We start from the raw sequence: 27,902 nt of genomic DNA, 5'->3' as shown, positions 1-27,902 counted from the left end.
CTTGCAAACAATTACACTGCTTTATTTTTCAGTATCACAGTCTCAGGAAATGAAACAGTCCAGATCCTTTCCAAGATAGTACACAGCTTTTTTTTTTCCATCTCTCTGGCCACAAAATAATCAAATTAAATATAAATTTGTTGTTTTGCTACATCTATTACATTGGAAGAACATAATTACTGGTAGAAGCAGCTGAGCTCCAGGAGCCAAGGGTGGAACGAAGCGTTGTTTTCTCCTGCTCTTGTGTAACCCACTTCAGTGTTTCCAGAAAAGCACACGGAGGGACAGAAGGATGTGGTGGATAACAAAATACAGCGGTTTATTGAACAAAATGGGGCAAGGCAATGTTCCCTTTACATTCAATGAAAATTCTGGAGTATGAAGCAAAACATGCTATACACACACATGGACATGATACTTTGGTTAAATGTCATTCAGAAGTTCTATGCCAAACCTTGTAAAAATCAGAGAGTCAACAGTCAAAAATAAGAAAAAAAATAGGCTTGCATAGACAGATTATTGTCAGTGCGCAATTTATATTTCAGAATTAGCTGTTGCAATGCAGGGTACACATGCAGCTCTGAGGAATTTAAGCCTTCTGACTAATCCATCTCATCGCATGGCTAATATTTAGATTCAACAGGCTGAAAAAGTTTACCCTGAAGAGCTAGATGAGACAACTGCAGTTTTTTTCTCCGAGGCAATTAACTATATTGCAGTGCACAGATGCAGATGGAGACACACTGTGGAGTCTACTTTGAGTGAACACTGATACAGTGGAACTTGTTTATCGTGAAGTAGAAAGTACTCATTTGTGTGTGCCACCGTCCTCTGTGGGACTCTCCTGGAAGAGCCCAAACTGCAGAGCTAAACCTTGCCCTGTGCTACTCAGGGGGAGGAGGTGGCTGATGATATTTCCAGCACAGAAGCTGAGGGCAGTGCAGCTTCCCAACACAAAACCTGTCCTGCAGCCTGTCCTGAGCATAGCAGTCCAAGCAGCACTTGTGTGCAGCATAGCTGGAACCTCCACAGCAGTGCTACGCAGCCAGAAACATGCTATGGCACATGTTTACAGAGTACAGTCAACTGGGATTTCTGTAGGCTTACACCTGCCTTCTGCAACGAAACAAAACCCAAAGAAAGACAAGCTGCCTGTGGTATACTTCACGCGAGGGACACCATTGTGCCTCAGAGCACTATATCCCACACCCACCTCCCAAACCAACTGCAAAACTAAGCACTGAGCATCTTGAGAGAATGGAGCAAAACCAACTGCCCGTTGGCTGGGGACGGATACAGGACAGAGTAAACCTCAAAGTCACCCCCAGATGGGAATTCCTGCTCCAGCCCCCACCCTGGCATCAGGGCCAGAAGCAGGACAGCAAAGAGCTCAGTCACCCATCAGTCCATGCTACGAGCTGTGCTTCATTTCATATTGCATCTAACATAGCTTTGCAGTGCCAGGGCTGCCGTGAGAAACAGCAAGAGCAATCTGCTCAGGGTGACAGACACCCAGGAGATCATTCTGTGTAAGCAGCCATGAGTTTCATGGACTGGCTGTGCTAGATTACAAGAGTGTAAACTAAGTAGGGGAATCCTCACACTGTCTCCAAGTGCTCCCCTTTATATATAAATTAGCAATCCACAGTTAGTTTGCATACAGGTTAATATGAATTAAAATAAAAACCTTAATAATAAAAATATATATAATATACACATTGATCAATAGCAATAAACTGAATGAACACAATAGAATGTAACAGTGGCTGTAATTTGGCACAAAATAAAAACGTACAAAGGTCTAGCACTGTAAAAATAAAAATCCTTTTTTTCCCCCCCAAGTAAGAGAATGTTATCAATCCTGATTCCAATTCTGACAGGTGAGAATGCAGAGATATAAAAATACTGTACATACAAGATCCCTTTTACAGAGTGAAGCAGACTGCAGCATTTGTAACTTCTGTGCTTCCTCCCCAAGAGGAGAAATTCAATGATGAGACTTCATCTATCCCCTAACAACTGGTATTTCCCTCCCCACTAATTTCAAAACCATGAAGTTCTTTAAAAAAAGGCGAGATTAACCTGTCAGATCTATCCATGTGATAACTGCTTCTCACTGCAGGAAGCTGTACAGTCCACATTAAGACACTGTTTCATCGCAAGGTGACTCAGATCAGCCTGCTGAAGACATCGAGTATCCCTGCATGTAAGGCACAATCACTCCGGTTCACCCGACCTCTCTTTTGCAGACCATTGTGCTTCGGACGGAGGCGAGGAGGTGGCGAGAGCTCTTGCTGGTGAGATGTGCCTACTATGAAGATAAGGAAGTGCCAGGATTTTATGGTGAAGAATTGTCCACACGGTGCCTGTTGCCTTTAATGCACAGAGTCAGAAAGGGATCCAAGACCTGAATGACCTGGTCAGGGGTCCCAGCAAGGGCTCCAACATGCTATTAAATCCAGAACAAACCCACACGCAAAGCTACTAAAACTTGGCAAGAAAAGACAAGGAAAAAACAGTTACTTAAATGTTTTTCTGTCACAGAAAGGAAATATTGCTGATTGTTTCTTTCAAAAAGATCAATTTCATTGTGCCTCTTCCCAGGGACACACGTGCAATGTGCTGATTTTGCATCTCACCTACACAAGCTGCATCTTCTTGACTCTCAACAGAACTGCAGCTGCTGAGCCCCAAGAGGAGTTGGCTCCTTGTTCAACCATGGCATTAACTTACTGACTTCAATGGGGCCATGGAACCTCCTTCTGGTGGTTACTAAACATGCGAGCCCTGACGCAACTTTTGTCTCAGAAGTCTCTGACCTACATGAGGCCCACAAGATGTATTAGATGAACAATTGCTCTGTTTATACCCCATTTAGTACATGCTTTCCTCAGCTACCATTCCTAGCATTTCCTTCTCTCTCAATAGGTGTCAGCCCCTTCTAACACAACGAACGTTAGGGCCACCCTTTTCACAAGGGCTATGGAAAAATAAAACAGGAGAAACACAAGTGACAGCAAATGAACAGAGGTAGGGAGTGAGAAAAAAAAAAAGGTAAGGACTAAGAGAGCCCATAAAGCATTCAGTACTCCCTGAAGGTATCCAAGGAAGCAGCAGGTGCTCCTGGGATCCCTCCCTTGGGCTCTCATCTCTTGCCATGGCTGGAGATGCTGGCTGACCTGAGGAGGCCGTTGTGGAGATCCTGCAGCTCCACAGAGCAGGCACTGAGGTGTTCTTTAGACTTTACCCAGCTTCCAAATAAAACCAACTGGAGTTTTCTCTTGTATTATTTCCACACACTCCCACTGAAGTCAAGAACTTGGATACTCCCAAGCATCCCTCCTGAATTAATAGCTTTTCCAAATGTCACTGGGCTCAGGACCTTCATGACTTTTCTATTAGGGTAAGACAGAAGTTACATCAGCCAACTGCACTGCAAGAAAGCCTGTCACAGCCAGCTACAGAGGCCCTGGGAAGGCTGAATTCCTAGTTAGTGATTTCCCCTTGCCCTTTGCAGAGGGTCACCGTTTTTATCCCCTGCACAGCAAGTACAAAGCAAAACCACTTTCTGATTTGGCATGACTTTTCCCCATCCAGTTTTTCGCAAGGGCACCTGATGATACAACCAGCAGGGCCTGAACTGGGGTGTCTGCAGAAAGTATTAGTTCATAAAACCCCTCCAGGCATTCATGTCACAACAATAAATATTCTGATGGCAAGGGAGGGGAAAAACCCACAGAAAAAAAAAATGGCATTTTCAGCAGCAGAAATTTTGACTGTTACATGAAATATAAAAATAAATTTTTAAAAAATAAAGTCTTTGCAGATGAGGTTGCCACATTGGCCCAAGTTATCAAATAAAAAAGAAAGAAAATAGGGTCTATGTTGTTCCTTTTCCAGATCCTTTAAAACAACATTAACTCTTCTGAATGGACAGAGATGGAACGAGAAGAGGGAACAAGGCAAGGACAGTAAAATCTAGCTGCTGGCTGGGATATTTCCTGAGAAGCAGCAGCAAGCAAGACCTTGCAAGTCACTCAAGGGTTCATGCAGGTGAGCAAGCTCACAGTCTGGAAGCAACGGTACACAGCTAGCAGGATGCTACAAAGTCCTATGTTACAAGATTTTTGGCTAGGGTATGCCTGGAGCAGAGGCAGAGCAGAGGTCTATCAGGGGTTATCTGGTTCTTCACAGATCGTGAATTGCTGCCAACAGGCCAGTGGGGGTAGGAGATGGAACTTTCTTGAGTTGTTGGTCAAGGCAAGGCATGGGCTTGTGCTATGGTATTAAATATGCCCTTGAAACTTCATGAAAAAGGAGTTGCCTTATCTTCCTAGTGATTTGCCTCGGCAACTGTCCTGACCAAGGACAACATCCAAGGTTAAAGCCTCACAGCTGTCTTGGCACTTGAACTGTGCATTAGTGAAAGAGCAGAGAGCCATGATCTCTTCCAATTTCTTATCGGTGCTCCACACCAGCATGTGCTCTCCACAAAGCTCTACGGAGCTGTCAAGGCTCCTTTCCGAGGCAGACTGGTAGCAAGGGCAAGCACAGTCACAGCTCTGCCTCCCCTCCTCAGCAAAGCCAGCAGCAGAATTGCAGCTGCCAGCGGGAGACAGTGTGGTGGGACAGACTCCACTGGGCATAAGGGGCTGCAGGGGCAAAGCGGCCAGGCTTGCTGCCATGAACTGGACTGGCAAATGAATAACTAGCTACGTTGTACTGGCTGAACAGACTCCAAGTCAGATGCTCAGCTTTGTAGTTTAAAAACACACCTCAAAAAAAAATTAAAAAAGGCAAAAGAATTTAAACGACAGGAGGCCAAGGGAAAAGGCTACTTGTTTGTGCAAGAGAAGAATGATTTTCATAGAGTGGAGGGAAAATAAGCCATTGAAAGGAAAAATAAAAATTAAAAAAAAAAACAAAACCAAAAACAACTGCATGGACAAATCTATATAGACAACTTAAACCTGCAGATCCTGGAGAGGAACAAGTTTTATCCTAACTGGAGTCTGCCTGGGCTGCTGGACGGAGCAGTGTAGAGGGGAAGCAGTCTGCACAGACATTGTGTGGACTGTTTGGCACTCTGTTTCTAGTCCAAAGTTGCCTGTAACTGTACGTTTTGGATTTGATGGTCAATGCCCATAAGGCCCTCCTTCAGACCCATGTCTCCAAGACACATGCAGGTTCAGACACAAGATACTGTACTGAAGTGCATCAGCAACTGAGCTAAGAGTTACAGTATTTACTACTTGGCTTCAGTGAAATTCCTTGGCTTCTACCACACTGAAGCTCAAAGCAGGTGACCACAGAGCTCCCTTCAGGCATTTAAATCTGTTTGTATGATTCTTCCCAATCCACAACTCACAGCTTCATCAACTCCCTGGCACATCTTAAAAGTCATGCACACAAGGTCTAGTTTCCGTTGAAATTGTCTTTCCTTTTAACTGTTCTATTCTATACCCTGGAGCTAAATGCCTGGTTACACACTCTACCCAGATTGCTGGAAACCCTAAAAAGAAATACAGCAGTTAAGAAATTCTGTTCTACAGACAATTTCTTCCTCACCAGGGCAAGGTTCTGGCTTTTGCTGGTGTACTTTACGAAGATGCTCTCTCCCTTCCTGCAAGCTGTCTGTCAGGTTGGCTCAGCTGTCTTACCCAGCACAGGAAGAAACATGTTTCCTCTTATAACTCTCTTTGCTAAGTCATCATAATATGGAAAAGACTTGTATTTTGTCATTGCCTTAACCCAATTCATTTCTTGGATTTTCCTCCTTGTTGTACATGCATCTCTATTTGTCCTACTTGTCACAGCTCCAGTCAAAGCTTAAAAATAAAAATAAAAGGAAAGCCTCAAAAGAATGTAAGAGAAAGCTGTTAAGTCAGCTAGTTGATTCACACAGCTCAGTGGCAGCTAGATTATACTGAACTGCTTAAGTGATCACATATGAGAAAGAAATTAAAACGAAAAATGCTCCTTATTAATAAGATGACACTTAAAAAGAAGAGATCCTGGGAGTGGAGGGTGGATACCCCATTGGGTAAGGAATTGAGAAAGTTGCCTGGCAATTCCAGTAATGTTTGCTACAGAAGAGTCAGTACCAAAGCAAAGGCTAGCACAGTTTAGTGCTTCCGACGGGAACCTGGAAAGCCAAACAGAAAGAAAAAAAGAATCTGTAAGGATAGATCCTGGTGAATAGTTTAATACCTGTAGTCATCTTTTACTTGTCCTGCCCTCTTGACTGTCTGTGTGACTTCCACAGTAGCAGTAAAGTAAAATGCCCAAATGGGAACCATACGTTACATTACTCAAGCAAAAGGAAGGATAGGTCTACTGGACAGACAGCTGTTCGCATTTCTTCTAGGCTGTGAACAGCACTGCATCCGCATTGTACAGTCTCACTAAAGAAAACAGAACTAACACTGGCCTTACAGACTACAGAAGTGCCATCAACTTCCCAGCTTGTTTGATGAAGACAGAATGCAAGTTTCCCAAACTTCTAGGTTTTGGGAAGTAAACTGTCAACATTTAAGTCACAATCAGTGGAGCTGGAAGAAATCGAAGTGATTGAGTTGAAATCTGGCTTCCCCTTTCCTCCCCTAGAAATTCTACAGATAACTCAGACAACTGGCATTTAGATTTAAAAAATGGTGGGGGGGTGCAGGAGCTGGCAGGACACAACCCTAACCACACTGCTCTTGTGCCAAGTCATTTCAGGAAACAAGCCAACAAAGCGGTGCTGAGATGCTACTGGAATAAAACAAGCCTGTTCTCAGGACAAGCTTCTGTCTGACCATCCCATCCGCCCACCAGACAGGTGATAGATACTGTGAGGATTTGTCTTGTATTGGATTGTTTGATACTAGTGAGTCACCTAAAATCCATCATGCCATTGTCTTCATGTTATTTCTCCTTCATTTGCTGCCTTGATTTACAGTCATTCATCATTAAGAGATCACAGAGGACATGCAGAGAACAGTTTGACAAACTCAAGGCAAACCAATTCAGCTTTTTAGTCTCTCAACCTGCAACAAGCTCAGCAAGTTCAACTTGCACACTGACTAGCATCAACTGCCTGCTGGGCAATAATATCCATTCCTCCTCTCTATTAGCCTCTCGTTTGAACATCCTGTCCTGGAGGCTGCTTATTTGAGGAAAACAGCCCATAATAACCCAAGTCCTGGGGCAACCACAGGCTTGATCCTACCTTTAGGAGAGTGCTCAGGTTTGGGGATCTGGCGCAAGGGGCTGGGCTGGCTTGTGTAATACCGAGCATCATCGAGGAGAGGCTGCGACCTGCCAAGCACAGTGAAAAAGAAGCGTTGGGGGAAAAAAACCCAAAGGCATAACAAAAAACCCAAGGCATGAAAGCATAGCAAAAGCACCTTCTCAGCTGCCTGGTCTGTCCCTGTCAGTTTGATGCAAACTGCGTCTGGCCCAGACTTCCCACCTGTAGACCAGCTCCTCTAAGCACAGCCTGTTACTGTTTCTGCCATGAGAAACACACAGTATTTACCACTTCTCACGGACCACTTTCATTTAAATAATGTTTTCAACTTGTCATAATGGAAATTATTTGTTTGCTGACATTTGATGCAAACCTCACTCAAAAGAACAACATTTTTCAAGTGTTTAATGCTTGCCCAGTTTTAACCCCCAAGTATTTTAATAAGAACAGCACACCCCATTTGTTGTTTCTTTTGCAAATTCAACAAGAATTTCTAGGCTCATATCTCGACTGGTAACCAAAGCCACTGGGGTCACTTCTAGGGTTCAGTCCCTTCTGAAGAGCATAAGGCCAGGATACCACGTGATTCAGAAGCAGCACTGGGCTACAGTATGTTGCTGTCAGCTCTGGGATGAGGTACCCCAAAGCACAATGTACTTGCTTGCAGGAGGGTGTCCACAGGCAGCAGCAGGAGCAGCGCACAGGGCTGAACTGGGAACAAGGACCCCAGGGAGCAGCTGTGCAAATGCATCGTGATTACTCCTTCCTGCCCAGAGATGACATTTGGTTTCACATCCCCAAAAGCTCTTTAAACCTCTCAATGTTTCTCTGCCATTTAACAAATGTCACTGCACAAGCTCATCAATCTCCGTCAGCACCAGGCAGGAAGACAGATATGGACAAATGTCAGGAGCACAGCGTGTGACGCATGTCACCGAACACCTCACGAGCTCTGTGCCCTCCATTCCTTTTCAGTGCTAAAACTTCCGCTCTCCACCAAGCCCCTTGTAGGTGGGTCAGGCTGGTTGCCCCACAACTCTTCCCTAGGACTCAGCTTCTGAGCAACTTCCCAGCTGTATTTCCCATTTTTGACCAGCCAGTTCAAGCTCACCTTGAAGACCTGTCACCTTTGTGTCGCTGAGTTTCAGGCCCTTCTTTTGACCTTGAGCGTGTGGACTCGCTTGCATCATGCTGATGGGAAAAAGAGAAAGCAGTTCATCTGTGTGCCTTGAAAGACACCAGGCAGTGCACTGAGGAAGACACAGCTCCATGCAGTCCTTTCATGCTCAGTTTATACACACAACTAGCCACAGTCAGATATGTGCAAACAACCGGATCTGGACTACTTTACAGTAAACAAAACTCAAGCCTTGCTGAGCCAAACTCAATTCTGTTCTAAATATGAGACAATGCTGGGGCGCCCGTCCCAAATCTGGGGTCAAACACAGTCAGTATGTAGTGACTGTGCACACAGATGGGCTGAGCACAAGGGACCAGCTGCATGCAGCTGTGCTCCTGCACTCAAACACAGTAAGGAGGCTGAAAACATCAGAGCTACCTCCAACTGGCTCAAGATTAACATGACAGCCCCTTTAGCACCTTACCAATGCAGACCATGAAATCTGTTTCCTATCACTTTCTAAACTGGCTAGCCAAGCATCTGTAGTAGTACTCATACAAAACCCTAGGTTTGATACACTCATCTCTCTAATGAAAGCATTATTATGAATCAGAGTGACAGTTGGATCAGCTGCATTGTACTTATATCTGCAGTGCATAAACAGAACCAACTACTGCTTTTATTGCTACAGTCAGGATTTCAGCAGAGGGAAGGTTCTGCACCAGGAGGACTGACAGTGCTTGAGGGATGCCACCAGATGCTGTGACATCCAGTACCAACCTCTAACCCCAGCACCCAAGGTTTACCTTGCTCTGGCTGGAACCAAAGAGCATCTAACCAAGAAAGTGGCTCCAAAAGGCTTAGGAAGCAGCTGAATAACAGGCAGCAAGACCCTTTGGATGCAAGGGTCTGCATCATTCCCTTTGCTCTCACCACACACCCTCACTTCCCTCTGGAAATGGGAATAACATTTTAGCACTTCATTTGTGGTGCCTCATGAAGCTTGACATACCTTCCAGTCTTGATCGTGCCTTCTCTTTTCAAAGGAAGACTTTTCTCTCTCCTTCCCTTTCTTTAAAGCCTTTTTCTCCTCAGCCATCAAGAGTCGGGCAATTTCCTAGAAGGAAAGAAGAGAAAGTGCGTCAGACGGTTTTACTGCTACCACGGGTTTGAGTTATTTAAACCCTTTTCTATGGACAGCTGCTGAATGGGAAGGGTGCAAAGGATCTCACCCATCTGGGATCAGAAATCAAGTGGCAGAGAAGAATTAAGACTGACTACATGCAGCATGCCCAGTGGATACCTTATTTGCCAGAACTGAGTTTGCAGAGCCTTTCTGCCCTTTATCCCCTTGCCTTCAGCGAGGTGTGTGGGTGTGTGTGTGTTCATCTCAGCATCTCTGATGGTCTCCCTTGGAGCTCAGTGACAAGAGATGCTTTTACACAACCATAAACTTCCTTCCTCTGCCATGGTTGCAACAGGCAGTGGCTCAGCCAGCTTGAGTATATATACATCAAAAACAGTTAGGAGCAAACCCCACTGGAGCCCTGAGCTTCCCCTAGAAGGGCAAACAACTAGAGGGGCAGAGAGGACAAGTGGGGTTTAGCAGTTTCCACAAGTCAAGGAAAACCACAAACATTTGACTTCTTGCTCACCTCATCTTGGGCTACTTGAGCAGCCTTCTGATCAGCCTCATTAGCCTGAAGGAAGGAAAAAAAAAAAAAGAAAAGAAAAAATAAGAGACAAAAAAGTAACATCTCTGAATTACTCATACCCATCAACATACTGGGTGGGGCAGGTAGGTGCCCATACAAATACATTACCATCCTCTCCAGGTATACTTAGCTCAATATTTACCCCACAACTCAACACCAAACTCATTTCAGCTTTTCAGTTGAGCTCTGCCCTCATCTATCTGCCAGGCCACACCACAATGCACTGCCCACCCTGATGACCTCTCTCCAAGATGGGCACCGGCCTGTCTCATTTCTGGGCTGTCCACATTGACTACAGGCCATCTTTACTTGCCTAGAAATGTTCAGTTAATACCACTTTGCTTCCGTCATTTTGTTTTGGGGTGTTTATTTCAGAAAACAGGGCTCTATTGGCTGGATGCTACCTGTCACTCCACATGTGTGTGTATGGGAAACAAAGGTAATTACCAGAATGCAGTAGCAAGACCTTAGGTCTTAAAAGACACTATTGTATATAAAAGGTTTACAAATTAAATTTGTCATCACTGGCTACCTTAATTCCTTGCAGTTGACTAATGCATCTTCTCCACTTAATGCATCTTCTCCACTTACCAGGAGCTCTTCCTCCTGCAACTTCCGAGCAATCTCTGCATCAGACAACTCCTGTTCCCTTCGGGGTGCTTCATACATGGCTTGCTTTGACCCCCTCAACTTAATGCCTACAGAATCGTGAGAGAAAGCAATCAACTCAAACATTTTCCAAATGCTTTAGTAAGCAACCATCTCCTCAGCTGTTGTCAAAAGCCCCACTCGGGGAACCAGAGACTACGACAGCGTACCTGCCAGACAGCTGGTTTAAGAGTACCTTTAGTTGAGGTGCAGCATGCACTTTAGGGAGGTTTCTCTATGCATATAGAAATATCTGGTATGCCATGCCTCACATGACAAATACAACTATATGGCAGAAGAGGCCATGTGCCTTGAAGCAGTCTGCTGACACAGAGATGCTACCAAAAGAATCGTAGTATTTCACAGTCCGCACTGATAGATACACTGGCAAGACTGTGCAGCAGTGAGCAGCCCAACCTCTGTCACGAGCACAGCAGAGTCTAAACACACCGCTAGAGAAGCACAGGCTGCAAAAGTTGCTTGGAACAGGCTCACGTGAGATTTCAGACAATTTTTTCCTTGGGCTGACCCATGAATTTTACAATTCACAGTGAGAAAACAACCAAGTAAACATATTTGAAGTTCATACAAGGTTCAGTTCTTGCTTTGAGTACAAAGTTTTATTTGTTTAAAGTTAAATCATCTCCAAGTGATTTAAAATGTTGCATTAAAAGTCTGTCTCTCCACAGTCTATTTGCACCAGGCCATCAAAGGAGTCTCACTGCATCCCTGTTGTAAAATTCATGACCGCACTCACGTACAATGAATGCCTTCTCCTCCATCTGCAGTCTGAACTGTATTGTTCAGACATCATAGACATCTCAGTGAGCTTTCTGCTTTATGTCCGAAGTATACTCCAGATGTATACTCTTCCACCTCAAACACAGAAAGTTTCACTCAAACTTCCATTACTCCAGCTACACCATTTACACATTTATTATAAATACCTGTTACATCTTACTACGCCACCTATCAGTTTCCTTCCCAAATCGTAAGACCAAGGGAAAAACATGAAGTAACCAAGTGACCTCGACAAACTTTCTGTGCATCTACCAGTAAACTGCTCAAGCATCCCAAAGACTTCCAACTGCAGAGGGCCAGAGACCTCATGCATCAACCTGGAGTAAAATCATAGAACAGGAAACCACCTCTTCTACAGGTATGAAAGGAGGTGCGTGGGGTTTTGTGTTTTGTTTGAGTCAACTGATCAATAATATGAAGCAATTAACACCCCTCTTACAAACTATCTTATCATAAGAAGACTTCAGCTCTGGCATGTTATGGTTAAGCTTATGACCTGGCCTTTCCCAGCACACTTTGATCAATCCAAGCTGTGAAGATTGGGAATCTCTGGCCAGCACAGAAACTGGCAAAAAGCACCAGCTTGGTCAGAGTTAAATTATTCAGAGTCCTTCCAAGGTCAAAGTAAACACAGTTTTACCATGTTGGAATGAACAACAGTGTGGCTGACAGGCTCCTGTATAGCATTACCTCTATGGAGAACAGAAGTACATTTCCAGGAATTGTTTGCTGGCCAGCTCAAGGCTGAGCTTTCTTCACACGCTGACTGGTGCCAGGCTTCATTTGCTCAGAAGACAACAATGAACGTTACTTCCACATCACTTCTACCCACACTCAGGGGAGCACGAAGCCCACAGGAAGAGGATGTGAGCGTCTGGCTATTTTGACTCAATGCGATGGGATACTGAGTCACTCAGACCCACACTGTATTGGGGCAAATCATGACTTACTGATTATAAAGACCTGATTAACACTTTCCACTGCCCCAAAGAAAACTTTCGCATGATGAAGATAAAGAATAACTCCCCCAGCATCTCCAGAGATAGGCACGTATTACGATTCCCATCTTATCCACGGAAGACCAGTTAGGTGGCTTAAAGCACAAGTTACCTCACAGTGTGACAGACACATCCAAGTCTCTAAACTCCTACTAAGAGACAGGTCACACCCAGCCCCAGGGTGGTTTTAAAAGCAGAGAGATGGATCTGGATCTTTAAGGCCCACCAGTCTCCAAGTATTGCTGAACAACAATAACTACATAGGTACACATTTCCCTGAAAAATCCACTTGTACAGAATTTGACAAGAACCTCATCTTACAAACAGAGCCCAGCGGGCCATCCAGTGCACTACTGACTTTGCACTAAGTGAACTGATCACACAGATGGCGGGGTTTTCAATAAGTGGATGGGAATTAGTGCTTAAGCAAACTGTCCTCACTTACAGCCTCGCATCCCAAATCAACAAAATACAAGTGTAATCATAACATTTGGGGTTTTGTTAAGCTTTTTTTCCTCCTATGTAAGGAGACCACAGCACAAATTATATCATGAAAGCAAAAGATGGTTGTTGGTTGTTTTTTAGTGTTTTTTTTTTCTTAAATGCAGAATAACAAGGGCACTATTTCCAACAAGACCTTCTTATCCACCCTCGCTGATGCCATGGAACAGGTCAGTAAATAAACAGAGCAAGAACATTAATGGGTAAGAAAAATCTCACCAAATAAGGGTGAAACCTGGCCAGGTTTCACCATGTACACATTGCAGGTGGATATCGGGACAAGCATCTTCAAAAGAAACAGCACAGATTTCAGATACCAGGATGGGGCATGCAAAGGTCCATCCCCACACATACATAAACCTTCCCCATCACTTGGTTACCTGAGTCTCGCTGGCAGTCTCCAACCTTCCCCTGGGACACAGCTTGTGGGGAGGGGGAACGTCTCCTGTGTCCTGCCCTTTTGCAGTCTCTCTCCTCACCCCTCCTATGATCACCTCTAGATTCAGCATCATGGAGCTTCTCGTCATGCCTCCCCCTGTGTGACGAGCGGCCCTGATGACGAGACTTGTGCTTTTCAGGGCGCGCCAGCTGGCTGCTGCCCTGATGCCACATCTCCTGCTCAGCCTCCAGTTCCATCTCAAGAAGGCGAAGGTGCTTTTCTCTGTCTTGCCTTGTTGGCTTTCTGTTGTGCCGTGTCTGGTCTGCAAGTCTCTGCTTTGACTCCAGGTCAAGACTGAGAGGTCTCCAAGCCTTCTCCCTGCCAGCTGCTCTCCTCTCCCACAGCTCCCAGCTATTGCTGTGGTTATAGGCGCCATGCTCAGCCTCTCTGTCCAGGTCAAGGCTGGGATGTCTCTTGGACCTTCCCTGGCTGGCTGATTTCCACTCCTGCTGATGGCCACTGCCAGCCTCACTCAATTGAGACATCTGATGATCCTCTGAGGCAGAATGTCTGTGTTCAGAGGCACCGTTGGACAAAGGCAAGGGCGTTTCTCGGTGCTCTCTCTGCCGGTGTGTGTGCCTGTCACGACTGCGTGCCCTGCAAGGCTCAGAAACCTGCTCTCTGGGGACACCCCAGGGATGCTCTGAGCAATGGGGGGACAAACAACGAGCGGGTTAGTGGTGCAAGGGTTAATGGTGGTTCAGCGAGGCCAGACTCACAGCACACATATAAGGGAGCTTGACGCAAGGAGAAGCTGGAAATGTAGGCAAAGCACGACAGGATCAGAAAGAAGAATAATGGGGATACAATGCTTGCAGGATTAAATGGGACAGTGTGAAATGGCAGCCTGGCTAGCAGCAGGGCAGCACAGGAGACAATGGAGTTGGAGCAGAAAGCACAGCTCCAGCCTGAAAGTGTGTCCAAGCACATCCTAAGAGAAGGACAAGCCAATATAAAGATGAAGGACTTTTAATGATGCCATCAGGGCTGAAAAAATGCCAGCAGAGCAGCTCACCTCCTGGTGATGCATCACTGCTGAAGGATACTGAAACCACTAGCGAAAGTCTTGGAAAAGAAGGCACAAGATGAAGGTAATGCTGGGAGACAACATCGAGGGAGTTTTGGGCCAGAAGGGCACAAGCAGAGGGTCAGATTGGATCCTGGTTTATGATCACTGGTGCCTCTGTCCTGGCTTCAGACACAAGGCTTTTTATCAGCAAAAACAGCCTCACCTAACAGGGGGAAGACTCACATAAAGCAGAAGAGAGAGACAAGTGTGATGTGATTTAAAAAAAAAAAAAAAAAGCAAGAACAAGATGATGGATAGCTGCAGCATCCAAATATCTTCCACTGCAGACTGTCAGATATCTCTTGCAGACCCAGGAGTTTCAGGGCCCACACTCAGTCACTGCCTAAATAAAAGTTTAGCTCTAACTGCAGGGAGGCCTATGGAAATTTAAGGGCAGGATAAGACTTCACAAAACTCAGGCTCCTAACCTCAGCAATGTAGCTGGAAAAGTCACATATTCGGCAGTGTGGTGGGGTTCTTTCCTCCATGCTTTCCAGAAATTCTTTGCTTTCAGTTTCAGTACGGATATTTTCTTTGCTTTTAGTTTCAGTAATAAACCTGACACAGCTATGAGGATGCAGCCTGCCTGTATACAATCTGCTGATTGATTTATTTTCCAATGAATCTATTTGCTAAGAAAATTGCACTGAGCAAACTATTATCTCTCTACAGCAGCTTTTCAGAATAGAGGCATATTTCTGAAGAAAAAAACTGCCTTGAAGCAGAGGCTGATTCAAAACAGAACTACAGAAAAAAAATACAAAACCAAAAACCAGCAGCATAAGACTTTCCTTCCTCACTGCTGAGAGGTTTTTTTAATAGTATCTAAAAATATTTCAAATAGATTTCACTGCACATGAACTGCACTCTGTTTTAATAAATAGCTCTGTCTTCCTTACAATCATCTAGATTTCAGGGGGAAAAAAAGAAAAAACTAAAAAACAAAACCACACACCAACAGTCAATGTTCCCTTCAAGTCATTCTATTCAGAAAAAACTTTCTCAGGGCCAGTAAAAATACAGCCTACACAAAATTCACCCTGAAAACAAATCTGTGTGACTTTTATCCAGAACAGGTATATTTTTAAAAATCCAAGAACTGTAACGGGAACTGCTGTGGTTACTCTTAACTGGTTGGTTTTTCTGTTCAGTTTTAGATCATTCACATGATTTACAGAAAACAAGTATCCAATAAAACAATTTAACTGACTTACTGAACAACAGACACCAGAGCCTGAAAGCAAGAGCCATTTTTTTAAACAATACTAACAAGGGTCTGAGAATTAATTCAATTTTGTCATTAACGAAAGCTCAATAAATACAGCAGCAGAGAGCAGGAGAGCACGAGAGAGCAAAGCGTGGCTGTGCTGTGAAAGGACTGCTGCGGGTAACACAACCAGGCCAGAAAGCCTCAACAGAAGATTTGCTTTTGGGGTATCTCAGGGTGATTAATTACTCAGCATCAGTTCCTGTGGCATCTTCTGGAGGGGCCATGTAAACACTCTTTAGGTCCTGGCATTACTGTCTCAAGCAGCAAGTGACTGAGCAAATACAGAAATGTTTTTCATGGCACAGACACTTTTGGGAGGAACTCTGCCTATTTTCATGTTTATTTTTCCACTTTTTAAGAGCTCACATCGCTTTGGAGCAATAGCCCTAATCCACATTCCTCCTGGATGTGGATACACTTTTTTTTCCAGTCTCAAGACCAACTAAAACCCAAACAAAGCAAAAGCTTTTCTTTGTTTAAGTTCACAAGTAATGAGCATAATACAAACTAGGGATGCTAAAGACTAATCAAACAGTGCCCAAGTATTTAAGAGGTTCCAGATCAATGGACGTGAATCAGCGGATCCAGACAATGGTTCCAGATCCAGGCACCAAAATCCACTTCAGTACTTTCTAGTTTTTAATAAGTGTGGATCAAGAACAGCACTACTATGAATGGTCAGGCAAAACATGTTCTACCTCACCTCCAAGACAGCAGATTATTGCAGGAAGAAAAAATAGACCCACAAGATATCCTACTCTCCAAATCCATACTAGTCTCAGTTCAGAGTTACAGGCTTTTGTCATCTGATTTCTGTTATAAAAATCCATCCTGTCCTACCATCTCTGCACAGAAACTCTATATTACCTATGTTGTATTTTTTCAGGAAGTTGCCCTGTTTAATTCTGAAAAACTGGAAGTGTGGGTTGGCCACAAGACTCCAAGATCAAAGTCTTTCCCAGCTCTGTACATGTAGCAGGACTTGTGGTCATGAAGTTTTTACTTGGTTACTATTTTGCACTTTGTGCTTTATGTTTTCTTGGCCACCTTGAACTTCTTCCCAATTGAAAATAAATACTTTGTATAAGTTCAAATAAAAGGCATTTAAAATTGCCAACCGTATTGATGTTAAAATGAGAAATAAAAGGTTTGATCTTCATCTTCACAAACTGTTATACAAAAACAGCCTGTCTCTTCCCCAACACATTTTTTTTTGGAAGAAAGAACAAAAGAACCACCACCAGTGCACAGCAAAGCCATCCCCAGATCGCTCCATAATTAAACACACACTGATTCTCTCCTCCCAATTTAAAGAAGGTCTGTATTCAATCATGAAAGCCGACCAAGAGAAAGCAATACACCGCTGTGGGTCATATCTTTTCCACAACGTACGATCCCAGATGATAATCACAGCAGAGACATTCTGTGGAAATGACCTTGTTATTCAGTAAGTCATTCAGAGCAGTTGTGTTAATTTTAACGCTTGGATACATACCTGCCAGGAGTTATTTTTGAAAGACTGTTCCATGAACCAGCATTTATTCCTTTATTCATTGCAGATGAACACACGGAACTGTTTCTTGTTTAACGCAAGCATGGAATTTCATCTGCATTTCTCCCCTGCACGCTTGTGGTGTTACACAGAAGTAACTGTGGCTTATCAGTACCATTAGCTACCGTCTTTTTCCACAAGCCCTTTTAAAACATGCATGCACAGGTGTGCTTGCACATACACACACCCCACACTCACCGTCCCTGTCCTCTGGGCCATCTTCTATCAAAAATTATAATTGTCTTCTCTACTTTTTATTTTTTTGAAAATATTTCCTGATTCTAGAATAAAGTCTGAGCCTGATCCCAGAAACTGATGCAATGCTACAGTGCTGAATGCAGGGCTGCAGGATAAGGGAAATCACCTAAACAGAGTTGCCAGGTCACCAGGTTCACCTATACTGCTATGACCTTGATTCTTTACCTAGCAGAAACATACCTCCGTTTTCTGCATAATAGCTATCTTCATAGACTGGGTGTCCCTGGGATTCTGGGTAGTGCTTCTTGCGCTTTTTTTCTTCCTGCAGTTCTTTCTGTTGTAGGAGACGGGCAATGTCCTGAAGAAATGGAAAAAAACAGACATTACCTTTCCCCTCTAGAAATTATCTCCAGATTCATTTATTCAAAATTTTTTTCAATTATAAAAATCTTCATATTTTAATTTTTTTAGACACAGCAGTGACAGGCTTACTCTCAAACTCAACTCCTGGGCTGGACAGGGCTTCCAACCTTGTGGCTGACACAGGGAACCACCTCAGCAACCAGTACCCCACCTCAACCAGGTCCATCACTGAGCTTCCAACCCTGTGGCGGACTCGTAGGTTCCTGTTCCACCTGCACACAAGCCTGCAAAGCCCTAATGGCCAACACATGGCAGAAGAAACTGTGTGTACAACCTCCAGCTTCCAGCAAGGATGTGAAAGTCATGCAAGTGCAAACCTGCTCACATGAGTGGGCTGGACCCCTCCCCCTGGACTCCACCAGAGAAAGAAACACAAAGGCAAAGACTGTCTCCAGCTGAAGGCACTTCTGACTGGAAGGAGCTCCCAGAAAAAGTGATGAACTCGCTTCAAACTAGCTGTAATTTACGGGACTGTAGGATACCAGGCAGGGAAATGCATCAATGTGACAGACAGAGGCTCAAAGAAGAGAAAAATCGAAAGGGACGTTAGGAAGACAGGACTCAGCACAAGGCAGGAGCGCTGTGGAGACTGCAGCTGTTAATCTTCTGTCACTGTTTTGGTAGATATGCCAGAGAGAACAGCACTCCATTTTCCTAATTGGTTTTCCTTCGAGATGACTGATGGACCAACAAGGCCTAGCAACAGCCAGCACCTCCCTGGGCCTTGCTCATTTGGGGCCCAGAAGCTTGCAAGTCAGTGGAGCTAGTCTGAAACTAGGACGAGAAGCTGCAAGACACAAGGAGGACATACTAGCCTTTTGAAAGCTATTCATTTAAGCCTTCCTAATCCTCAGGACCTTTATAGAGCCACGTTGTGAAGTGTACATTGTTGGCAGGAAAGGCATCACTGAAATGCAAGCTAAGAGCCAACACCCTCCAGATCAAAGCCAGCTCTGGAGAACATTAGATGAGTGTGCAAGCACAAATTATTTCAGAATTCAGATCATATCTGCTCAGTAACCAGCTTTGTGGAGGGCCTTGGGATGCCATGGGCTCTTTACCAAAAAACAAATCCACACCAAAAAACAACCCCACAAAAACAAATCACAAAACAAAACCATTCCTCTCCCTGATGAGGTTAACCTCTTGTAGCAAGTACAGTAAGTCTATAAATATAGGGGCTTAAGCACATTATCTCCAGGACTGAGACAGCTCAGGACTTGCAAATCCACACAGTTTCTTACAAACTGGACTTGTAAGCAGGTAGGCTTAGCACTTCACTTGAAATCCCTGCACACTGGACCGGATGATCTTCAAGGTCTTTTCCAACCTAGACAATTCTGAGAGCACTGGCATAACACTGCTCAGCCTCTACTGACACTGGACAGCCATCATATATGCTGGGCAGCTATTACACCCTCAGGTGTGACAAATCCAAGACTAGCCCAGCATGTGGCCAGTACTGGTGTACTACAGAGTGTCCTGCAGCGTACACGTATAGTGCCGAGGGCTACGGAAGGGGCTCTGATGTTTGTCTGTCAGCTGTCAGAGTAACCTCTGGGGTACTGCACAGCCTCACTCACATTGTTGAGGCTCTGCATCAGCACAGGAACCCACCCAAAAGAAATAACACTGGGAAGGGATGGGGGACCTTGAATGAAAGCAGGATTAATTCAAGCTCTCCAGAAGTCCTGTTGCAAAGATAGGTGGTATCACACCCTGGTACCCAGCTGCAGCCTAACTCAGCCCACAGTTACATTCTGGACACACTTGGGAACTTCCCATGTACCACCATGAAAAGAAAGAATATTTATCACCTCCCCTCACTGCTTTGAGCCACATTCACTTGAAGCTGCTCCCAACAGCAGAAGGTGGTCAGCATGCTGGTTTGACAGGTTGCAGGGACCGGTTGTTAGACTGCTGACATCCCAGCAGCTCTCTACAGAAAGCAGGAAGGAAAGGTGAGTAGTATTGCATCCCTTTACCTTCCCAATAAAAATGAGACAGATGGTCACATTTATAGCACAAATCCTTTAGCCAGAGTGCTCCTCCCACCCTTGCTGCCACAAGCTCCTCTCAGAAGCCCTTCCAGTACTTGCTTGGACTTAATGGTATAAGAAGAAAATGAGGTCTTTCACAAGCAAACTGATACATCTGTCAGGTAAGGACAGATTCTTATTTCAGGCTCTTCCAGGAAAACAGCCTTGTGTTCAAGTTGTTTCTACAGAAAAAGATGCCACCAGGTACCTCTTGAGCATCTTAAGACTACTCACACTTCTCAGGAAACTGTAATTAAAAACGAGGTCACACTCCAGGCTCACACAGGTTCCTCCAGTCTGTGGCCTTCCTGAATACCCAATCTGACAGGCTGACACAATAAAGTGATCAACAAGTCAAATCCTTTTAATACCATAAACAAACTACACTGCCCACCCTCAAGCAACAGCAGCAGAGAAATATTCTGAAATCACAAAAGGAATCTACTAGCAAGAAACTGCAACAGTGTTCAGGCTGTGAAAGACTAAACTGAAGATGAAGGAAGGTAATGGAGAAGCCAGAGATGAATGTGTGGGCTGAGGGTCCTGCTGAATTCTTTGCACCGAAGACCAAGAAATCATGACCCAGGAGTCTCCTAAAAGTAGTACCTGTCGTCTTGCATTTGAGAAAGCAAGCAGATCTCAAACTGCATAGGCAATTACACCAGGGCAATGACCACCTCAACAAGACCCATTTGCCCTCTTCATAGCAAGGCCACTGGCATCAACAACCCTTGTGACCCTTGGGCATGAGGACTATGACTATCTTATTCCTGTAACAGGACTCCCCAAAATCTCTGTGCATGCCGAGATCTGTGAGGACCAGACAGACACCATGCAAGCCAACTCCTGTGGCTGATGACCGAGAAATGCCTGCACTGAAAGGGCTGCTACAAATAGCCCTGCCATCCCTGCAGCTTAAAAGGTTACCTCGTCTTTTTCCTCTTGCCTGCGGCGCTGCTCTGCTTCAAATACCAGCTTCACTTGGATTTCCTGAGCGATCTCGCAGTCCTGTCGTTCTCTAGAAGGCAAGGAGACAAGGATTATAGGCAGCTAAAGTCACAGGCATCAGTCAGCCTAGAGAAAGGGATAAAAAGAGCTAAAGAACCCATCTGATTTACAGAGAAGTATTATTACTCTGTATTAGTGCAGAGCCCATGAATTCTCACCAGGGACTAGGACACCCTGTACCTACTGCTGACCAAATTTAGAAAACAGGTCCCAAAATATTCACAATCAGTGTATAAAGCAAGAGAAAACATATCCATAGGCAGTCTGCTAAGAAAGGAGGTGTGTATAGAGTAGGTCAGGCCAAGGTAGGACATAGGATTCTCTGCAAACAGTCCAATTCTGCTGAGAATCTCTTGTACAGGTGGTGCCAAAGGAGTGGTTTGGGGGTATGGTTAATGTAGGCATTTCTGGGAAGGTTTTTTCACATGAAAGCCAAGAAGGAGAAAACACAGAAATGCCGATAGCAAAATGCAGTACACAGGCCAAGGGGAGGCTGGAAGTGGCAGTTCAGTAATGAATGAGAAAATGTCACTGAGATGGGATGAGACGCAGAAGCAGAACCAGTGCCAAGAGGCAAGAGAATGATGAGTGTCTAAACAAGGGGTGAGGGAGTAACTGTCCATTGTGGATGCAGGAGTAACACAATATTGCATTAACTGGGAGCAGAAAAGGAGGTAATGAAGTAACCGAGACATGACAGGAGAGTTTCGTCTGTGCGGATAGACTGAGCAGGCCATGTCATACGGAAAGCACCTGCAAGAACTGTGCCATACTCAGCCATGGAGTCTAATGCTCAGCAAGCAGGCTGGAACGATGGACAGAGCTTCCCTTAAGGCAACCCAGAAAAGGGCTGGGGGATTTGAGAAGAAAGATGAAGAGCTCCTTCTTTCAATACTGTTGAAACTGAGCCAAAGACTAGCTCTAAACTGCTCAGAAAAATCAATCTAAGTTACCTCTGCAATTGAGGCTACTGGAAGGCAAGGCATAGAAGGAGGTAAGACTGGGAACAACAACAGGAACAGCTTACTTTATTAGAATACAATCTTCTGAAGAATATGCTGGCAATGATCGGATACATGATGGGAGGACTACCAAGAGCGTATTATGGAAGTTGATCAAATATTTCAAGAGAAGCAGGTTCAGCTATGTCAGAGTTGGGCTATGAGGGCTGGAGCAACTGGTTCTAGGCTTGAGCAAGGATCAGGGCATAAGTGACCTTGGGAGGCAAAGGACAGGAAGGGAGTCTAGGATGCAAGCAGAGAAAATTAAAATAAATAGTAAGTGTAGACAATCACTTTTGGTAGCAAAACAGAGAGAAGTGGCTTGGCTGGTGCAGTCAGTGGCATCATTTATTTTCTAGAAAGTGAGTAAGAATGAGAAAAGTAGCAAGAGTGTATATGTGGCTTAGGATGAGAAGGAAGGACACTGCGACAAGAGACTTTAGAGGACAAATGCCACCAAGAAATAACTAATCTGTCACAGGGAAGGAAAAGGAACATGCAACAGGAGGGAAAAGAAGCTTTATTTCTGGCAACTGCTCCTTGGAAGCAGACCTGAAATTGGGTACTGTGTGTTATTTATATCCCCTTCCCCAAATACATATGAACCCCAAGTCAGTGTCACAACATGACATTTCCTTTCCTTTCCCAGGCCACCAACTCACAAACACTTGTGCATATACATAACCTGACCTACATCTCGGAACACCCTTGAAGGCACTCTTGAATTTCAGTGTTTGTAGGGCTGGAGTTATCAATAGGTCAAACATCTTCAGAAATCAGTTTCTTTTACGCAGGTAATAAAACCTGGCATTTTGTGTGTGTGCCCGCATGTGCTTTACTCAACTCCAGGGAGAGGCCTGTTCAAAGGCATAAGAGCTCACACTGCAGCAAATCTAGTTCTTAAACCTGCCATGTAAAAAGGGACCTTGGCAAACCTGGCACCATCAGGAAACCACAGTCTCCAACAAAACAATAGCTGAAAATGCAAATCCTGGGGAGCAGGCTGTCAGCAGACCTAAGTTAGTGGGTCCCTTATGACCCCAAGACTCAGAAGACATGAATTCAGGTAGAAAAAAAGTTAGAAAGGTCAGACATATCAAGGCCCTGCATGTCTCCAGTTCCCCTGGCACCTGTGAATAGAGCTAAGGTGCCAAGTTCAGCACCAACTGACTTGTATTTTAAGCATTTAGCATCTTGTTGCAGACAAACAGGAGACAGAAACAGCTAATCGTCTTTCAGAACCAAGGCAACAAGGTCATTGCCTCTCCATTCACAGCAAAGAACACTAAAAGTAATGCAAAAGCAGAAGCATTTTCTTGTTCCTGATGACACACACATCTTGGAATACGCCACATCAATTTCTAAGAATCACTGAACAGCAAAAAAGGATTAGGTTTTGGGGTTTATTGCTCAGTGGTAATTAAATACTGAGACTTGATTAGTTAATCAAAGTAGTGTTTCAACTTGACTGAGCATAATAGGTTAAAGAACTTTGAGAGCTCTTCTTGTTCTTCAGTCTCTTTTAACATCAAGTTAAAAGTGCCCATCAGTCCCCAGAAATCAACCACAGCAACATAAATGTCACGATCCCTGAACATCACACCTGTGTCCTTCATTCCTGGGCTGCTGGGAGCATTAAGAGTGTTAAGGAAACTCTACATCAGTTTAGGAAAAAGAGAGGAAAAAGTCAGTGTGATTGGAAAGCTCCTATTCACATTGGCTGTAGCAACTAATTGTTGCCAGATGAGGAGAAAATAAATAAATAAAAGGGTTTAAGGGAACTGTTCAAAGAAACTGTTCGCATTAGTGTAAAAGAACCATCACAGCACTGGGGAGCAAAACGAGGCAAGAGCATATTTTCACGGTATTTCCAACAGTTATTTTAGCAACCTTGCTACTATGCTTGGCAGTGTGCAGGCTGCTCAGCTAGATGTGAGAGATGCTTTTAAAGAAGCATGAAAATAAGGTTTGATGATTCCCTGAATTCTTAAAGAGAAGTTATTTCTATTCTCTCATTTATCTTCACAGTCTTTCCGATAGAATCTACGATTTGAAAGACAGAAGAAAGTCCATATATTTGAAGAGCTTTTCTAGGTCTCCTGTTTCTAAAGACCACCCAGTTCTGCCCCTTTACTCCTCCCATCACCTTGCAGTGTCAAACTGTCCTAGACTATACAGAAAGCAACAGCAGCAAGGATCATTCTGTTGCCAGAACATGCTGGTCTTGCACAAGTAGACAGTGGGAATGTACAAAGAATTAAGAAAAAAAAAGATCCAATTACAAAAAGGATACTTCCAACTTTTTTTTTTTTTTACTATTCTTGCAGAACAGCTTATTCTTTCAGGAGCAGGAACTGCTGCTGACACAACATTTTGCATCAGCAGTTCTGCCTGTAACTTGGCTCACAAAGTTCATAAATCCCATTTTACAGGGTGCTACAACACGAAAATTGTTTGCAGTTCCCAGCAAGTAACAAAAAGGAATCATCTCTGCCATACAAAATTAATTTTTATGTTGTCATTTACATGCTCACATCTCTAATTGGTAAGGAAGACAGAACTATTGAAAGAAAGCACAGATGTGAGATACACACGTGTCTACCCAGTGCTGCGTGAGTATGCTGGGAACACTGAAAACAGTGGCTGATTTGTCATGCCCCAGTTCCAAATCTTTTATGAGCAGCCCCTTTGAAGTCAGTCCTATATCTCACACATCTGCAATACAGAGCTCTTCTACTCCATTGCTGTCTCTGCCAGATGAGCCACCCAGGGACTCTAATCCACCAACTGTACCTGGTGGGTGGCATCACAGAGCACGACACAAGCTGGAGGCAGCACAGCTGCTGAGAGATGCATCCTGCCTTGCAGACCTTGCATTTGCAGGGAGCCCCATCTTGTTGTCTCTCATCATAGCAATCTGACTGAGCCCTGTCACACAATCCATTTATTATATCTCACACATTGCAAGAGACTAAGTGGGGGAAAACAGAAAAAAAAAATAATCCCAAAACCCCAAAAAAACCCACCACCAACCAAAAAAAAAAAAAACCAACACCCAAAAAACCTCAACCAAAAAAGAAAAGCACCAGTGACAACTGGATTAGAAAGTACAGTTTGTTTTTCCCTGCACTTTCACATTTCATTTCTACACCAGTTCCACAGCCTAAAAGCCAAGGCAGACAGAAAGCCACATCACAGACCACAGGGTTAGATCTGCTACATGGGGCCTGAGCAAACCTACAGGGCAAAGTTGATCACTCATTAAACACCCTCCCACAGCCACTGCAGAAGTCAGTGACTGCAAGAGAAGGCCTGTCCCTCAACACCCATCTCCACCCACCAACCCTGGGGCAGCAGCTCTTCTTCCCAGGTCACTATACTGCAGTATCTGCAAGAGCAAGCAGGGGCTTTCAGCTGTTCAGTGCAGCAGACACCAAAAAGCACTGTGCCCAGCTCCTCGAAAGCACCCGGGCACAATGCAAACACACCAGTACCTGCAATTTCTTCAAGAGAGAATTCTCTGTAACACTGTGTAGTTTTGTGGTGCAGTTTCTTCTTTCTCAAACTTTAGCTAGGGACAAGGTCAACAAAAGTGGCCAAGTTACCCCACTGTGCCAACAGGCAGCAGAACAGGAAGGCTCCTTCCCATGGTCAGGCGGCAGAAAACCAGGATGGGCCCACCTACCCCCACCCTGTTCTCATCACTCTGTGCCAGAGACTAGTATCAATACTTTTACATCAACAGATAGCCAAAAGAAAAAAGGAAGCAAAAGCAAAAGGCTGATCAACCTGAACCCCACATACTGTCAATCAACTCAAATCAAAGCAGCTGATTTCAGTGCTCTGACCAAATGGGACCTGCATTTCAACAGCTCCATCCCAAACTCACAGGTCTTTTCGGTGTTTTTGGATTTGAGCACGTGCTTTCAGATCCTCCTCTTCTTGCAGTTGCTTGGCCACCTGCAAGTCATGTTGCACCAGACGATTACGCTGAACATTGGTTGCCAAGTGATGCTCAACTGGAAATAAACACAGACAAGAACCCTCAAATCAGCCTTCGAAACTTCACAGTATGAACAAGACAAAGCAAGTGGGAGGGTGATTCCAGGCCAGAAAGGAAGACAGTTCTTGGCAGGGAAACATCATGTAGTATCTCCAAAGGTGGGGAAGTCCTGAACTGAAATTATGCTAGCAGATTGAGATTGCCTCATTTCAGCACTGAGGGGGCTGTATATCTGTGTCTGTTACCAAAACAAGATCTGCATATCTTAATTGCATCCAGGTTTATAGGGAATGCTTTTTAGGCTTTGAATTTCATTTTCTAGCCATGAAAAATTACCCTAGAGTAATAAAGTGGGTCTGGAAGGGACCACCAGAGGCTAGTGAGGACGAGCTGAACCTAAACCACTTCTGATGGATACTTCTCTGATTAGTTCTCAAGAACCTCTAGAGGAGGAAACTCCTCTCTCTCCCAACATAATCGGTTCCAGAATCTCACTACCTTTATATTTAGCAACAGAGCAACTGAGAAATTACAGCAAGTCCTTTACCATACATGGATGCTGCTTGCAAGAAAAGATGGTTATGTGAGCTGCAGCTGAGAGCCATCCTTAATTCAGTAGTCTCAAATTCCAGCAGCAAGGGAACAACTGCAGCACAAGCTGCACACTTGACAAAGTAGCTGGAATTGAATGGTATTAGCATCTAGTACTGGGAGATAACACCCAGCAAAGCAGATTAGAGAGGGCACCACACCTGAAACAGTAATGCAAATGAAACGAGAAAGGAAGAAGAAAGGAAAGAGAAAGGAAGAAGAAAGGAAAGAGAAAGGAAGAAGAAAGGAAAGAGAAAGGAAGAAGAAAGAAAAGAGAAAGGAAGAAGAAAGAAAAGAGAAAGGAAGAAGAAAGAAAAGAGAAAGGAAAAATCACCAGTCACTTGAAGTTTCTGGCTGTACATTTTTTTCTCCTTTTTAAACCCACCTAGTATACAGCTGCCCTACCTCAAAATGTCTTAAAAGGAAGTCTCCTTTCAAAAGGCAAGTAAATAAGTAAATAAACAGACCTCTTCTGGTTGCATTTCAGGTCAGCCTATAAAACCTGAAGCTTCCAAAATTGCTAGTCATTTCTAAAAACCTTGCACAGCAACAAAACCTCAAGTGCACTCCTACATGCAGTTTTATCATAAACTGCATAAACAAACTCAGCTCTAAAGGAAAGCATAAAATTGAAACAAGAAATGCAACTCTTTCTAGGGTACAATGTGAGCTGGGCCAGAACACAGGTGTTAACAGGACAGTGAAGACAGTAAAAATAATCTGTATTCCATTAAAAAGAATAAAAATTAAATAAAGGCAGGGAGGATTTTTCTTAGCAAAACCAAAGAAAGACAGATATCTGTTGGGACAAATTTGCTTCAGCTTGTTCCAAAAATCATTGCTACTTACTTTCTTGCTCCTGTAAGTTATGAGCCAAGGTATGATCTTCCAGAACAGCGAAGTCTCGACACACTGAACAGGGAAACAATGCCAAGAGAATTAGCATCAGGAGAAAAAAAAAAAAAAATTAAAAAGAGCTGTGGATGTCAGGGGAGCACACATACATGGAGATTTCTGACACACTTTCTACCAGTCCAGATCTTACTTGTGTATCTTTCCCCCTCTTGCACTTGTGGCTATTTTTGCAGTGCTTACATCTTTGTCCCCGTTTGCATAAAAAGCCCTCTTCACTCTCCCCTCCACCTTCTTTAGTTTAAGGCCAGAATTGCTGACACCACCACTGGATCGGACCTTGTGTACAAAACCGTGTATGCCACCCAGAGTTACAATGCCCACACCAACTCTGTTAAGCTAAAACCAAGTGCAAGCGTTTGTGCTTACTACCACTTTCTTTG

General features: G+C 44.1%; 1 protein-coding gene across 1 annotated transcript; it reads right to left on the bottom strand.

Moving 5' to 3' along the window:
* Nucleotides 1–27,553, bottom strand: CCDC50 (coiled-coil domain containing 50). The gene is made up of 10 exons (XM_026854989.1): nt 27,457–27,553; nt 25,903–26,032; nt 20,932–21,022; nt 17,783–17,900; nt 10,658–10,764; nt 10,007–10,051; nt 9,364–9,468; nt 8,343–8,422; nt 7,211–7,299; nt 1–6,145 (listed from the first exon to the last, which is right to left on the bottom strand). The coding sequence occupies exons 1-10, from the start codon at nt 27,551–27,553 to the stop codon at nt 6,126–6,128; spliced, it is 882 nt and encodes a 293-aa protein (XP_026710790.1). The 3' UTR covers nt 1–6,125.
* Between the last annotated feature and the right edge of the window lie 349 nt (nt 27,554–27,902).

The sequence above is a fragment of the Athene cunicularia genome (genome assembly GCF_003259725.1).
Source record: "Athene cunicularia isolate RWA chromosome 9 unlocalized genomic scaffold, athCun1 chr9_part1, whole genome shotgun sequence".
Lineage (NCBI taxonomy): Eukaryota > Metazoa > Chordata > Aves > Strigiformes > Strigidae > Athene > Athene cunicularia.
This window is presented reverse-complemented; position numbering and strand designations above follow the sequence as displayed.

What these genes read in the sequence shown, in the direction of transcription:
- CCDC50 (XM_026854989.1), bottom strand. Translation starts at nt 27,553, where the DNA reads ATGCTAATTCTCTTGGCATTGTTTCCCTGTTCAGTGTGTCGAGACTTC. An exon ending in GGCAAGAGGAAAAAGACGAG is followed by an intron (nt 17,901 to 20,931) that starts GTAACCTTTTAA and finishes CCATTTCTTCAG; the next exon opens with GACATTGCCCGTCTCCTACA. An exon ending in AAAGGTGACAGGTCTTCAAG is followed by an intron (nt 7,300 to 8,342) that starts GTGAGCTTGAAC and finishes TGTGCTTGGCAG; the next exon opens with GTCGCAGCCTCTCCTCGATG.